Consider the following 15,472-nt stretch of genomic DNA (forward strand, 5'->3'; position numbering starts at 1 on the left):
TCGTCACTGCAAGGAGAATCCTCATGCTCCCCTGTGGACCCATTTGCGGACCTCCCCTGTGGACCCATTTGCAGACCCTGAAAATGTCGCGAAATGGACAAAACGATAGGTCATAGGCCACGAGCCACATTTTATGAATGAGGCCCTGGAATCCTCCGAAATAGACTGGTATCCGGCCACGGCCAGTTTGATCTTGTACGCAGTATTTGCCCACGACAAATGGCTCATGGACAGAAGACGGTCTCGTGTTTCCCTAACTGTGCGCTGGAATGATCGATTGACGAATTGATCACAGGGTTGGAGAATATGCGTTGTGTTTGCCGGAGCCATTTTGGCGTGCACTGTGCTCATAACAGCATTATCAACAGCAAATCCACGCCGCGTGGCATGAAGCGTTCTGTCGACTAAAAGGCCTTCCTCGTCTGCCGACAACACTGTCGTACGGCCAGCATGATTACCTTCTGGATCTAGCAATTTTTTTAGCTCGTCCGTCTCTGAGCTTTCGTACTCCTTTTTTTATTCGCGTAGCTGTTGTGCGGGACACGCCTGTGTCTCGGGATGCTTTGCGTGCGCTTTCACCTCTTTGGATTAACGAAAGAAGCTTGGCGCAGCGAGCACCCTCCTCTCTTCTTTTCGGGTTTCGGGATTCTTTTCTTGTGTGTGAGAGTTAGCGCTCTCATTGATGGTGGCATACTGCCACCGCCGAGCCGAACGTCGCTTACAGAGGAGGAGGGAGGGCTTCGCTGTCGGAGTGCGCGGTATGAGTTGGTGAGATGGACTGTGGGGATTTTGGGAAGGCGGGGAGGGCTAGAGGCTCGTGATTTGGAAGTGGCCCAAATTGACCCTCAGGGCCATTCCATTCATCGTGATTGGCAATCATGCAATCACGCAATCACGCGATCACGACATTAATTTAACGTCGTTCTGCAAGTTGGAGCACAAGATTAATTTTAAGTCGATTGTTTATTTCTTTAATGAGCATGACCATTTTTTAGGAAACGTAATATAAATAACCAACCACAAGGGAGCAGGCACCATTTATTGACGTGATTGCGTGATTGCGTGATTGCCAATCACGATGAATGGAATGGCGGCCCTCAGGGCCGTGGCCCAAACTAAGCCGGTGAGAAGGGTACTGTACGAAAACTGCACGTAGAAACCATAATGAAATACAGTGCACATGCGGTTCGATTGTTGCATTATATTACGTTGGAACTGTTTTTTCATGCCTTCATTACTCCAACCTAGAAATGAGCGCCTGCTGCTTCTTGGACGCGCACTGTGTTCTGTTCTGACAAATCTACACGGATAAGTGCGGATCGGCTTTGGATTAAGTTGGAGAGTGATCGCCAGAGCTAGTATGGCTCTTCTCAGTCGAAGTGGTATCTCTGAAGTACGTACATAACTTTGCGCACTTTAGCTGTTACGACAAGGACTAATATTTTAAGCGTGTCTCTGATTGCGCTCGGATATAGAATCATCTGGTACACTTGTGGAAAATGCATCTGATGAAGATCAGTGCCTCTGACGATAGGGTCTTATCCCATGTAAGCGCACACTGTACAGCGGTAGGTCTCCAGGTTCAAGGACTGACTCCGGACATGTTAGCAACATCGTAGTCCAGAAAAAAACTAGTTTAAGACTGATTGCACGTATGGTCTCGATATTTTTCTCTCTACACAGAAAGGCAATCATATCTATTAGACTTATTGTGCTTCTTAACGGCCACAACACTTATCAACCCCAAGGTACTCCAGATGGCAGCAATCCAATAGAAGGCGTTGTAGTCAGACGGGGCAGAAATCGGTTGAAAAACAGCTTCGACAGTTGCCATAAGCCATGCTGAAGCGGCTTCGCCGCTCCCGAGCGCCAGACCGGCTCCAAAGCCGAACACAATGCAGCTATTGACCGGACCGAACATGTCTTTGGCCAACAGCACGGCACATCCGATGTGACACGTGACGATGACCTTCATGAGCGCCTTGATGACGACGAAGGCAGTAAAATTGAGGGTGTTATTCACAATGATGGAGAGTAAGAGGACTAGAGCTTGAACCATCATGAAAACGGTCATGATGTTCCTTGAGCCGGAAAAAAAGAAACCGGTACCAAAGCCCGCAACATCTGTCAAGGCCGTGATGAACAGACCACAGAACGTGGCAACCAGATTTGAGATATTGAAGTACAGCACCAATTCATCAAGCGGTCTGTTGAACAGCTGGCCCAGTTTGAAGTAGTAGGGATTGAGCATGTAGGTCACGCTGGTAGAGAAGACGGCAAAGATATAAAACCAAAAGTTGGGCAGGCGAGCAAGAGTATACCAGGGGAGTCTCTCTTCTCGATCATGCTCTTGTAGCAATGAACTCTGTTCCTCTGGCACTGGGATTTCGTGACGAGACGGCAATCTCATAAGCATTGCAGGTAGCACGGCGCCGGCACCCAGAATGGCGGATGCAAGGTAAATGGCGGTGACGTGAGAAGTTCTGGCGATGAGAATACTGAACAGTTCCGTCAATCCGACAGTTCCCAGTCCAAATGCAGCGTTACCGACACCGACGGCCACTCCAGAATTATTGGGAAACCAGACTATTAGTACCTGTAGGCAAGTTAGATACACTGCGCAGCAAGAAGACAGGAGGAGCGCACGTCAGAATATGTATTTTCGAAGCTCAAATGGGATAGAAAATACGGGATGGGATAAGAATACGTACCGATGGCGAGAGGAAAGGCCTGCATAGTAACTCCGAAAAGCAAATAAAAGCGATCAGAATGTGCGGCGCCATAGCCAGAAAATGCAAGGCAAGCAAACGAAACCGCGGAGAGCAAATTAAGTAGTCGAAGACGGGAGCTTTTGCCAACCCAAAAAGGGAGGGAGGCGGGAAGCGGATCGTCCAATCCAGCGTCTAGAAAGATACCAGCAAAGATCATAACGGGTGCAGAGAAGAGATGCATAGCACCCATGGCAGTTTCCCAAAGGCCATCTAAATGGTGCGGCGGCGAGGCAAAGTCCTCCACTTGCGGGATGAAGATGCCCAGTGCGAATGTAGAGCCGCCCAGGAGCAGTAGGACGACGGCAAGGGCGCCGTGAAAGAAGCTTGCATATGATGGGGAATCTTGTAGTGGGTGAGCCATGGTGAAATGTGGATGTGTGCTAGCCGAGGTGTACTGCGAGGTTTGAATGCGGCCTTGGGGAAGGGATCGCTTGTCTTGGGCACAAGGGAGAGAGCGAAAACTTTGATGTAGTGTGAATAATCGCTCTTTGTGCCCCCCGTTATGGTATCTTGGTACCGTCGGTATATCTCACATGGGTGGTAGGAGTTTCTGGTGTTGACTACGGAAGCTGTAAGTTTCATAGATATAAAGGAGCATCCCGACGGAGCGCATGCACGCCTCGTGACAAATTTGGCTGACGCTCGATAAATAACAGAAGCAGGGTGTGTTGGAGTTGCAGAAATTAAATAGATGCCTTCAATCTCCAGATGGCGATATCATACTGAACAGGCATAGATATGGATGCAAGTTGCATCCATATCTATGCCTGTTCAGTATCTGTTGCATCCATATCTGTTGCATGATGCAACAGATATGGATGCAACAGATAAAGGAGGGTTGCCCTAATTATCGGTCACCCGCCCCAACTCGTCGGTCACCCCTAATTGTTCAAATAAATTCCCAAAAAATTAGATTCTTGTACACGTAAGGGGCCAAGTTTCAGTCCTTGGAGTATCTCCTTGCTGATTATCTCTGAAAGTAGTGGATAGATCTAAAAATAAAGCTTTCCAGTCGCTCTGCCAGAGCGTTTTACCATGACAAACGAACCCGTCACTTAGCAAGAATGCAGATTAACTGCATTCAAATCCCTCCGAAAAGGCGGGCTTATGCTTTTTGACCGAATCTTGCCATCCGATCCCTCCAGGGACACCCATGAACGCCCATTGACATCCCATCCAAGCCCTTCCTTCCAAGATGCAAGCCGCTCTCCCGCAATTGCCTCGAACGCGGCAAGGCAGGTTTACGCGCCGCCCCTGCAAGTTCGCCTCGGACCCTCCACCACCCACCCTTGTTGTGCTGCGCCCTCTCCACGCTCTCGCATACGCCCTGGTCCCCACCGTTACCCATGCGTCGCCCCTGCCAGTCCCCCTTGGACCCTCCACCGCCCACCCTTGTTGTTCCCCGCTCCCTCTACCTTCTTGCATACGCCCTGCTCCACACCGTTCCCCACGCGCCGCCCCTGCCAGTATCCCTTGGACCCCCCTTCCCGCCTCTTGTACATAAACGTCGGTGCCGGCATGTCCCCAACGGGGTTTCCACTCATTCACTCGATGGCGTGAAGAAAGCCGCGCCACTATTATAAAACCTATATAGGCTTTCTCCAAGTTTTAGAACTGGAACCCTAGAAAGACGGGAAGCAGCACAGCTTCATGAAGACGCGTCATTAGGGTTTTTCACAACTCGAGACAATGGGTCCCGAGTATGCACCATGTGTATTCGACATATATTATGAAACACATATTATGGAAATATTATTATGTGTTCGCTGTTTGGTCATATGATCTGAAGATATCCGAATATTATTATGATGTTTTCAGACCATATCGTCAAACTTTGCGTCCGTATTAAATAGTGCTTCGCAACTAATTATTGAATTTTTTGGAAGGCATTTGCCGTCATGCCTAGTACTGTATGAGCTTGCCGAGCTTGTTCCGTGCCGCATAGAGCGCCTCTGTGAAGGCTTAACAACAGTTAGTGATGACAGCAAAAGCACTGCGCCACATGTCCGGTGGGATCGCATGTGGCTGCTGTCTATAGTGGGGCACTATATGTACCCACACAGGTTTGTGCCACCGTTGGTAGTGATACATTCGACCGATGCATATGGGTGCGAGTAGATCTAGGGTGAAGGTGTGAGCGTGTGAGGGTTTAAGGGTTTTGAGTTGAAGTGCGTTTGCTCATGCGATTTGCCAATATAATAACCGAATACTGTCGTAAAAGTCGCCAGGCCTCCGTGACGAGTGTCACAACATACAATGCGGGTGTAGCGTTTCTAACAACGTTAGAACGCCCCACAGAAACCCTACACACGAATTGGAGAAGGACGGCGCTTACGCCTACTGCTTTCCCTTCTCTCGGTAGATTAACTTTAGCTGTCCGCTTCCCACTGGGACCACACCCATCCAGCGCTCGCGAGAAAGGGATAGAGAATCTTTTTTTGGTTTCTTTTAGACAACAACCCTAGTGCGGCTGTCGTGACAGTGGCGTGCCTGCCGCCAGATGCATCGGCCGCTCTCTCTCCGCCGTGACCTGACGGTACTCGCGCTGCACCTCCGTCGCGAGACAAATCACTCCACGATCGTGCTAGTTGCTTATGTTGTGCTCGAGCCGCGCGCAACACTGCCACACACTCGCACGCCTCGCGTACCTTGGGCGCGCTTTGAAGCCTTATAAAACCGCTTTACATCGTTTCGCCTCGGGTCAAACCGCGCTGTTTCGTGCCCCGATATGGCGAACTTGAAAATGAAAACAGCGCCTACATATTCATGGCTGCTGCTGTGTGTTTTTCAACACGCACCACACCACTTGTAATCTCAACGTGCGGTGCTCGATACGCTGATGCAAAAATTGCAGCGACGCGCAGCCGCGAACTGGCCGACGCCACCTGGGCATTTAACAGGCGACGGATTTTGGACGCACAGTGAGCCATGTGGAACACGGCGGTGCGCCAGTCGCGAGCTGGTCGACCGACGCAATCGAGAGGGAATCTGCATGCACAGCGAGCCATTTGGAACACGGCAGTGCGCGGCTCCGAATACGCCGCCTCCGAATACGCCGGCGCCGCTGAACGCGCTGCGATGCAACGGAATACAGTTTTGAGGGTGTGTCTTAACTTGCCCGGGTTTGCTTTGCTTGCCCGAGTTTGCCGGTCATTTATTAATTTTTAATGTAAGTACACGCCTTCCCCTTACGTTAGTAGTGGACAGGTGTCCCAGAGCGACGGTGCTGACTTACAGAGGCATACAGCGCCATAAATTGCCAGAACGCAACGGGGAGGACACTGTGGGTTCTACAAATTCGCTCCGAGGAACCATCGACAGGGACGTGACATGCTGCAGCGTCAAACAACTTCGCCCCAGGGACGCGTCGACATGGACGCGAGACGCTGCAGCGTCGCTCGCTTCCGACCCAGAACGTGGCCATTGCGGGTGATCCCAGATCACCGGGATAAATAATTGATCTCACCCCCTACTTCTCTCCTTACTACTCCGCGGGATAGCGTATCTATCGCCGGCGCTGTTTGGTCAAAAAACGGATCTACAACCACTGCCCAGTATCGCCGTTCGCCTCCCCTCCTTTCTTCTCAATCTAATCACTCCTACGCAATGCACGGCAATAGAATCATCACTGCTACGACCGCACTAACCGCAACCGCAGCTCTACACTATGTATTCTCCCTCCTTTCATTGCACTAAGCTATTTCAAACTGTCCTCGACCCCGAAAATTCACAAAGCCCTTAGATCTCCGACGGGGATGGACCTTTGTCAGAGCCAACAGGATTTTTAACGACAAAGAATTCAGTCGTACATACCGTATGGAGGGGGGGATAATATTTGGTCAGAAACGCCCGCTGCAGACGAGGAAGCAATAGTGAGAGACTTTGCGTTGGTGGCCCCCGTCTTCCGAATGGTGGGAGTCGGAGACATGCGCCAGAGGCGCGGAGAACGGCGCACGTGGCATTGAGGTGTGGAAGCCATTTTCAGGAAAGTAGTCGGCAGAGAGGTGCTTCGTAGAGTTGTGTTGCCTTTGCGAGATGGCAGGTGCATAGATTTTTGCAAAGGGGGAGTTGAGGATGTTTTCGGCAAGGGGCAAGCACTGCGTCCACCGGAGCACAGCGTCCAAATTCGAAAGTTACAAACCTAAAAAAGTAGCCAATATATGATTGACATTTGTCATTACACACTGACATAACTTGAGCTTGCAGTGTAGGGCCGTACTTAGTTTCAAATCATATATTAACGCCCAGTAGCCAATAGTAGTGCAAATCATGGCTCCGGGCAAGCAAACCCGGGCAAACTCGCCCGAGTTTGAATAAGAGAACGATATTTCGTATTATAGAGTGATAGTTCATTCAATATCAGCGTCCAATCAATGTGCGCACTGACCCAGGAATACACTTCTCTCCGCCCCTCCCTGTACAAAACAATAAAACACTTGTGCCTTCTCAACGTGTCCTATCTACTTCGATGCACCTTTGCCAGCGCACTATGCCAAAGCGCTTCCACATGTGAATGCCAGTGTAAATTCCAGCTGTGAATGCCAGCTGTGAGTGCCAGTTTCTTCCGGGGCGCACATTGCTTCCACCTCGCCCCATGTTGATGGACACCCGTCCTGCTTCCACAGCGGCGTGTATCTCGCCGTTTGTTCTAAGAGCATCCACCCCGCGGCTTACCTCGCAGCTTACCTCGCTGCTTGTATGGGCAAATCAACGATAAGCCTTTCTGAACTGCAACCGCCTCCGCCAAGGCCCTGTCACTTTATGTCTTTCGGCGTCTTGCATTAAAGATAATACCTTGAATGCAAAGACGCCGAAAGATTTTACTAACCAGCAAAGTTACTGCTTCCGCAATATCTTTGAAACAACTTGCCCAGCTCATTTCCTCCACACCTCTGTATGATAATATCTGGTAGATAGTACAAGAATGTCACCCAGAGAAACCAAATCACAAAAACTCTCGTGATCCCGTGATCCGCTTAGGTCACTGTCATGCTTCAGCTCATCGTTTGAGCTCATGCATTCACAATGTCCATACCACATGCGAGCACTTAAAAACAAGTTGCCTCTCCAGATCCACAGCTCTTCTGCCCCATCTCGCACCCCCAACCCGCAACACACCCAAATCCTTGGATCAGAGATATCAAATAAAGCGCCGTATGATGACTATCGACAATGTTATAGTCAACTCATCCACGGAGTGGGCACCGCTCAAGGAGGTCATTGTCGCCAGACTTCCAGATGATGCCTGTTTCCCTCCGGAGGGACCCGATTTTCGAGGTGAATGTAACAATGAGTATATTGCATCCACACTCAGGTGGCCTATCGGTCCGAAGCATCCCAACGAGATTCAAAAGGCAAATGCTCAGTACGACGCTTACGCTGAAATGCTCGAAGGAGAGGGAGTTGTCGTGAAGCGACCCACTCCTATTCCACAGAACAAGCCAATTGTCACTCCTTTCTGGAGTATCCCAACGATGTATAACTGCTGCCCGAGGGATAAACTTTTGGTGGTAGGTCGTGAGATTCTTGAGGCGACCATGTCATTGAGATCCCGTTTGTTCGAAGAATACTGTTACCGTGATATCATCCTGGATTACTACAAGAGAGACAAGGGCATGATCTGGACTGTTGCTCCGAAGCCAATGATGCGCGATTCTCTTTATACGCATTCAGTTGATGTTGCCAACGGCGTCAAAGTGCCCTTCTGGGACAGGCAAAATGAACGATACAAGAACTATTCCGGCTATATTTCTGCAGAAGACGTGAAGAGTAAGAAGCACAAGTTTGAATTCACTACTACTGAAGACGAGCCGATATGGGATGCCGCTGATGTGGCGCGTTTCGGTAAAGATCTTTATATAATTCGGAGCAACACCACCAACAGAAGTGGCTTTGAATGGTTGCAACGCCATTTCGCCCCTCTTGGTGTTGATTGTCACCTGATGCATTTCCCAGATGATTTGAACCCGCAGCATATCGACGGAAATTTTGTACCTCTGCGTCCGGGACTGGTACTATGCAACCGTGAGAGGCCGCCCCTAGAAAGTGAGGTTACCAAGTTCAGGGATGGCAACTGGAAATTTGTGAAATCTGCAGCGCCGAATGCCATCAACTATCCCATGCCTGACTTTTGTGATTGCAGTGCCAACGGAATGAGCGTGAATGTGTTCAGTATTAATGAAGAAAAGGTTGTTGTGGAGGAGAACGAAAAGGAACTCATCTCGCAACTCGAAGATCTCGGGTTTGATGTGATTCCGCAAGGCTTCCGAGAAGTATACCAGTTTGGGGGCGGGTTGCAGTGTGCTACAAATGATATTCGTCGCGATGACGAGCTCAAGGATTTCTTTGCAACTGACTACAATTAGTGGAAAATATGAAGTCCCGCGTTATACGCAAGGCGGTTGCCTCGTTAAATTCTTCTTTCCTGACTGCTGCAATATGTAGCAAGGCCGAAGGAGTGACAGGCAGTGTTTCGAATTTAGTGTTCCAAAATAAACAGCAATTGAGTAAAAGGTTTGTCGCCTTGGTCGCCGAACATGAAGGGTTATCGCCTGCCTACGAGGCAAGACTAAAAACCCCAGAGGGCTCCGCTCATATAAGCACCATGTCAACAGTCAATAACACTTCGTCTTCCATGGATTTTGAGCTGATTTTGCACATCTTTTTGACCTGGACTCGATACTGCGCGTCACATCAATATTAGTGCGTAAATGTAGCTCGCAGAGAAAGAGCAAGCATAGAAAGAGCGACGCAGAGGGCAGCTCGAGTGAGGGCCAGTCCTAACAAAGGACTTTCCTCTCGTTTTTCCTTTCCCTCGCCCCGTTTTTATTGAGTTCTTCACTAAAATCGGAAGCACATTGCTGTAGTGTTTACTGTAATGCCATCCCATAGTTCCACTCCTCGGAAATGGAACAGAGTGGGTGCATCCAGAAATTGCCACTCCATCACTCCAACACAGTATGATAAATGTCGAAAAATGCAACTATGCCACCACTGCGCTACTCAGCCCGCCAAACCTGAGCGCGGCTGCCGTATTCCGTCTTACACCATTTCCCCGCCTTCTCGCTTTCCTTGACTTCAACACATGCCAACATCATGCCAAACACCCCTCCTCTCCCAATTATTGCGACGTCGTTCGCGCCCATGGCTTCCCGTCAAGTCCTATCTGGTGCCGAGGTCATCCTTGACCTCGTCGATCAAGATCTACACGTTGTAGCCCCACCCCCGACCCCCACCACGCCCAACCCAGTCACACCAACCGCAGCCACGGGACCCCCGAGACCCACACATGCCACATCCACCCCGCCGCCAACATTCCGCACACGGTTTGCCACCTCCCGAAATTGTCTGATGAAATGACGCCACCTGGCATGGCTATTTTGGGAGACACCGCCTTCGTAAACAACCTAAAAGCCGCCAATGGAAAAGTTGTCCGTTCGCGCAAGGCAAATGAAACCAGCGACATTCCCGCATCCTCACACCTCGCGGCTGTAGACATCGTTTTACAACGCGTTATGCCAAGCGAGCGACACAGCGCCGAGTGGGGTGTTCGTGCAGTGAAGGGTCCGTTGGCTCGCCTTAAAGTACCCTTGCCAGCGGATTCTAACAATAGGATGCGACTTTTACTCATCTGCTGCCATCTTTTCAATTTGCGCGCTCGATTTGTTGGACTCAACCAGATCCGAACTACGTACAGTCGCACGCAGTTGCCGTTCCAACAGTAAACGTTTGGGTAGTTTGAGAAAGGACTGTGCAAAGTTTATTTCTGTTCCGTATCCTTTCTTACTGCGTTCTGAGCTAGCATGTTTAAGACAGCCTTCATTTCAGAAGAGCTGCTGAAAGCTTCATTTCGGCAAATGTAGGCCAGCGGATTGCAAAATCAGTTCGGTCTTGTTTTCGAACAACGCGCATCAGCACCTCTAAGCTGTAGTCTAACCATACACTTACGCTGGAGGATACAATTCCAAAAATAGGGCACATATTGTAGACTGTTCCTTTTGTTTTGATGTACCATAACGCCAGACCGAGCAAATCAATGCTGTTAAGGAAAGGCTTACGTCCTCTCGTCTTTACACCGTTTCTGTATGGGCTCCCAAAATTAAACCCAACGCGCTCAGACTCAAAGAATGGCAGAATACGCTGTAAAATGATGTCCTTTGTGAAGTTTGTCGCGAGGAGAAAGTCATCGTCGATGCCGCATGACAAAATTTGATTCCATGCCGTTGTCAGCCTGGTGAAAACCGGTCGGATCAATGCCGCTCGGCGATACTGAGGGGGCTTTCGGGATCTTCGTTTTCTCCCGTTTATCCTTCTCCTTCGAAGAACCCTCCATGTGAGGGAAACAGCAGCAACAGATGCTGCTGCTGTTGCAAGCACTGCGAGTTCTTCGAGAGCTTGTGTGCGTTTTGGGCTGGCCATCATAGGATATGGGCAATTTTGGGTCGTCCGTGTTGATCCTGAGAGCAGGAAGGGGATCAACTCCCCACAAAATGTTATCATATTGCAGAGTGGCGGAGTGCAAGGACCCCTCGGGGGTCCTTGCACTTCAGCAGAAGTGGTGGATCGCCCACTACATTTCTAGCCCAGCGGAGGCCTGTGATTGGCCAAAAAGTGTCGCAGTGTTGGAGTGGCAATTTCTGGATGCACCCACTGGGTGCATCTGGACGGTCTGCAGATCCATGCAGAATGGAAGGTACAGCAACGCCTTCTCGCGCATGCACATGGCCCAGTCTGACTCCCTGTAGCTCGGCAAAAGCAAAGCTGGACGACGTGTTGCTATAATGAGGTCCCTCGATGTGCATGACCAAAACGGTCATGATAGATCAGCAACCGCCAGTATCCAACACAGTCCTCCCCAGCACTCCCTTTCCTTCGTCAGGGTTTCAAACTTCTTCTCTACCAATGAAGTTAAGTCCTGAAATCCACCGCCGAATTGAGCTCGTTCTATTGCGAATGCGGCGTAGAAAGATGTTTTTGTACCTGCTCGCGGCTGCGGCAATTCTTCTCAATTCCAAAAAAGACAAGAAAACGTCGAAAGTACGCCTGGAATTGCGTTTGCAGGAACAACTGACGTTTGAAAATTTGACTCTGGTTTATGATGACGCTTTGTTCTGTAGGGCTTTCAGAATGCCACGCCAAGCGTTTCATGAATTGCTTAGTAGCGTTAGGCAGTCTCTCTAGAAGAATATCGAAATGGGACGACGGGCAACACGACTGACCATTCCACCGGATGTACGCCTTGCCGTGACGCTGAGGATGATGGCTGGCGCAAGTTATCTAGACTTAATGGGTACTTATCAGATGTCTAAGACATCAGTTTACAATGTGTTTCATTCTACGTGTACAGTATTGTCAGAAAGATTGCAGCTGCCCGGGTTGCCGTCCACAGTGTCTGGTTTACGTCACTCGGCAAAAACTTTCAAGATGTCTCGTAATCCCCCGTCTGCGTTTTCTGGTTGCGTTGGCGCTTTGGACGGTATAGCCATCAAAATCAAGAAGCCCGCGTGGTGCCACGCACCGAGCACTTTCTTTTGTAGAAAGCTGTATTATGCTTTACCTGTGCAGGCTGTAGTTGACGCTGACTATAGATTTTTATGCTGCTCGGCGCGTTGCGTAGGTTCAACTCATGACTCTGTGGCCCACACTGTATCGGCACTTGGGCATTATCTAGAATCTGGCAAGTTGCATTTCGAGTGTTGGATAGCGGGGGATGAGGCATATGTTTGTACGGAGTCTCTGATTACGCCCTTTCCTGCAGCCACTGCGACGGACGCGGAAGACGCATTTAATTATTATCATTCTTCCCTCCGAATGCATGTAGAGCAAGCTTTTGGGATGCTAGTCGGTAAGTGGAGGATCTTGAGCCAACTCAGTTTTTCGCTACACACTTACGCGCGTTTAATTGTTCTTTCTATGAAGTTGCATAATTTTGTTCTCGATCGTGCAGATGTGAGGATTACGAGAAGTTTTACTGGGGAAGAATTGGCCGAACTGGAGGGCGATGAGCAGGGTTGGTATCGCAGGATGAAGGATGACGCCGCAGAGATTGTGGCGAATACCAAGGAAGCGCGTCATGAGCTGTCTAGAAAACGGAGGAGCATGGTTGACATTATAGAAAGAAGGGGCCTATCGAGACCACCGGTGATAGATGCAGAGGGCCTCCGAAAAAGAAGTCGAAAGTAGATAGCCTGTGTTTTTACCTTGTCATCGTGGCCGAAACCAGCGTGGGTTGGCGGTGGGAACTCGCAAGTCCTATCAAGGCTCGGTCTCCTCCCTGGGCTTGCTAGCGCGTGTAGTCTAGGATGTAGGTCACTGCCACTACCTTAGAGAGCCGCCATGCCGCATGCATCGGACGACTGTGAAAAGCCGCGGTTTCGCGCCTCCTATTCTCGACCTTCTGCTTGCGGAGGGGGGTCAAACATCCGGCGCCCTTCGCAGTCACCGCATCACCAACGCGCGCGGCCTTTTCTCGCATACATGAGCAGTTCGGGGCGGTCCAGGTCGCCTTGTCCTGGCTGTTTAAGCCTTCGGTGGGGAGGCCCGCGCCCGCTGAGCCACGATAGCAGTGGGGCGCCCTTGTCTGGCCAAGCAATTGCTGGCGACAAGTCATCTAGCAACCATTGGTTGCTGGGGTTGGCAACCCCAGCGGGCCTTCGGTCACGCCTCACGCCCACACGTGTCCACATGTCGCACCCCGTGCCAGATTTTGTGGCGCGTCTATGTGCACAACTCGGCCCTCCCCCGCCTCGACGCCTGTGGTGATTCCTTCATATGACTCCCAGTCATTCCTCTCTCATGTCGTTGGCCAACGGCACCTCCCCTTTTGCTCAGTCGTTATCATAGGTTATGGGCCTCATTGCTACTGCTGCGCACACGAGTTCGAACCACACCGTTCAGTATCCTTCTTTTCTCACTACCCTATCACAAGCTCACACGTCAACCACTCGACGTCGTGAGAAGCAACCTCTCACAAGCCGACACGTCCCACACCCGACGTATTCAGATGACGCAAAATACCTCATTTTTCAGGTTCCAAGGTCCACCCGCACTGTAAGACGTCACCAACACGCATCAAAAACCTTCAGGTTCATGGTACACCTGCGCTCATACTTTCAAAGTCAAGAACCCGGCAACCTTTCTCATTTAGTCACTCACATACGAGTTCAGGGGGACTGTGGTGATTCCTTCAACTCTTTCATTGAACTCGTCTGCTCATTCCCACTCTGCGATGCTTCCTTCTCTGCTGATTCCATCATATGAGGGAGGGTCTTAACTTGCCCGGGTTTGCTTTGCTTGCCCGAGTTTGCCGGTCATTTATTAATTTATTAATGTAAGTACACGCCTTCCCCTTTCGTTAGTAGTGGACAGGTGTCCTTTCCCTTACGTTAGTAGTGGACAGGTGTCCCAGAGCGACGGTGCTGACTTACAGAGGCATACAGCGCCATAAATTGCCAGAACGCAACGGGGAGGACACTGGGTTCTACAAATTCGCTCCGAGGACGCATCGACAGGGACGTGACATGCTGCAGCGTCAAACAACTTCGCCCCAGGGACGCGTCGACATGGACGCGAGACGCTGCAGCGTCGCTCGCTTCCGACCCAGAACGTGGCCATTGCGGGTGATCCCAGATCACCGGGATAAATAATTGATCTCACCCCCTACTTCTCTCCTTACTACTCCGCGGGATAGCGTATCTATCGCCGGCGCTGTTTGGTCAAAAAACGGATCTACAACCACTGCCCAGTATCGCCGTTCGCCTCCCCTCCTTTCTTCTCAATCTAATCACTCCTACGCAATGCACGGCAATAGAATCATCACTGCTACGACCGCACTAACCGCAACCGCAGCTCTATTCTCCCTCCTTTCATTGCACCAAGCTATTTCAAACTATCCTCGACCCCGAAAATTCACAAAGCCCTTAGATCTCGGACGGGGATGGACTTTTGTCAGAGCCAACAGGATTTTTAACGACAAAGAATTCAGTCGTACATACCGTATGGAGGGGGATAATATTTGGTCAGAAACGTCCGCTGCAGACGAGGAAGCAATAGTGAGAGACTTTGCGTTGGTGGTCCCCGTCTTAAGAATGGTGGGAGTCAGAGAGATGCGCCAGAGGCGCGGAGAACGGCGCACGTGGCATTGAGGTGTGGAAGCCATTTTCAGGAAAGTAGTCGGCAGAGAGGTGCTTCGTAGAGTTGGGTTGCCTTTGCGAGATGGCAGGTGCATAGATTTTTGCAAAGTGGGAGTTGAGGATGTTTTCGGCAAGGGGCAAGCACTGCGTCCACCGGAGCACAGCGTCCAAATTCGAAAGTTACAAACTTACAAAAGTAGCCAATATATGATTGACATTTGTCATTACACACTGACATAACTTGAGCTTGCAGTGTAGGGTCGTACTTAGTTTCAAATCATATATTAACGCCCAGTAGCCAATAGTAGTGCAAATCATGGCTCGGGGCAAGCAAACCCGGGCAAACTCGGGCAAGTTAAGACCCTCCCTGACTCCCAGTCATTCCTCTCTCATGTCGTTGGCCAACGGCACCTCCCCTTTTGCTCAGTCGTTATCACAACGCCCACGTAAAATTTGCGACAGTCGTTTGCTAGCATTTTACACTCTGTTTAGGAAACAGAGCACCACCGGACGGCAGAAGGGTACCCAGAGTTCAGCTTTTTGAAATCAAATGCCTCCTTGGCATCGATC

General features: G+C 50.2%; 2 protein-coding genes; one reads left to right on the forward strand and one right to left on the reverse strand.

The window, feature by feature from the left end:
* Positions 1 to 2,607: 2,607 nt before the first annotated feature.
* On the reverse strand, positions 2,608 to 3,132 carry CHC_T00001046001 (hypothetical protein). The gene has a single exon (XM_005718305.1). The coding sequence runs from the start codon at positions 3,130 to 3,132 to the stop codon at positions 2,608 to 2,610; it is 525 nt and encodes a 174-aa protein (XP_005718362.1).
* A 4,795-nt stretch (positions 3,133 to 7,927) lies between these two features.
* CHC_T00001047001 (hypothetical protein) lies at positions 7,928 to 9,283 on the forward strand. XM_005718306.1 is given in 2 exon segments: positions 7,928 to 9,136; positions 9,137 to 9,283. The coding sequence occupies 1 exon segment, from the start codon at positions 7,928 to 7,930 to the stop codon at positions 9,134 to 9,136; it is 1,209 nt and encodes a 402-aa protein (XP_005718363.1). The 3' UTR covers positions 9,137 to 9,283.
* The last annotated feature ends 6,189 nt before the right edge of the window (positions 9,284 to 15,472 follow it).

The sequence above is a fragment of the Chondrus crispus genome, genomic scaffold, assembly GCF_000350225.1.
Source record: "Chondrus crispus Stackhouse genomic scaffold, scaffold_390, whole genome shotgun sequence".
Lineage (NCBI taxonomy): Eukaryota > Rhodophyta > Florideophyceae > Gigartinales > Gigartinaceae > Chondrus > Chondrus crispus.

Bases quoted from the DNA above. Each gene is read 5' to 3' on its own strand.
- CHC_T00001047001 (XM_005718306.1), top strand. From the start codon at position 7,928: ATGATGACTATCGACAATGTTATAGTCAACTCATCCACGGAGTGGGCA.
- CHC_T00001046001 (XM_005718305.1), bottom strand. From the start codon at position 3,132: ATGGCTCACCCACTACAAGATTCCCCATCATATGCAAGCTTCTTTCAC.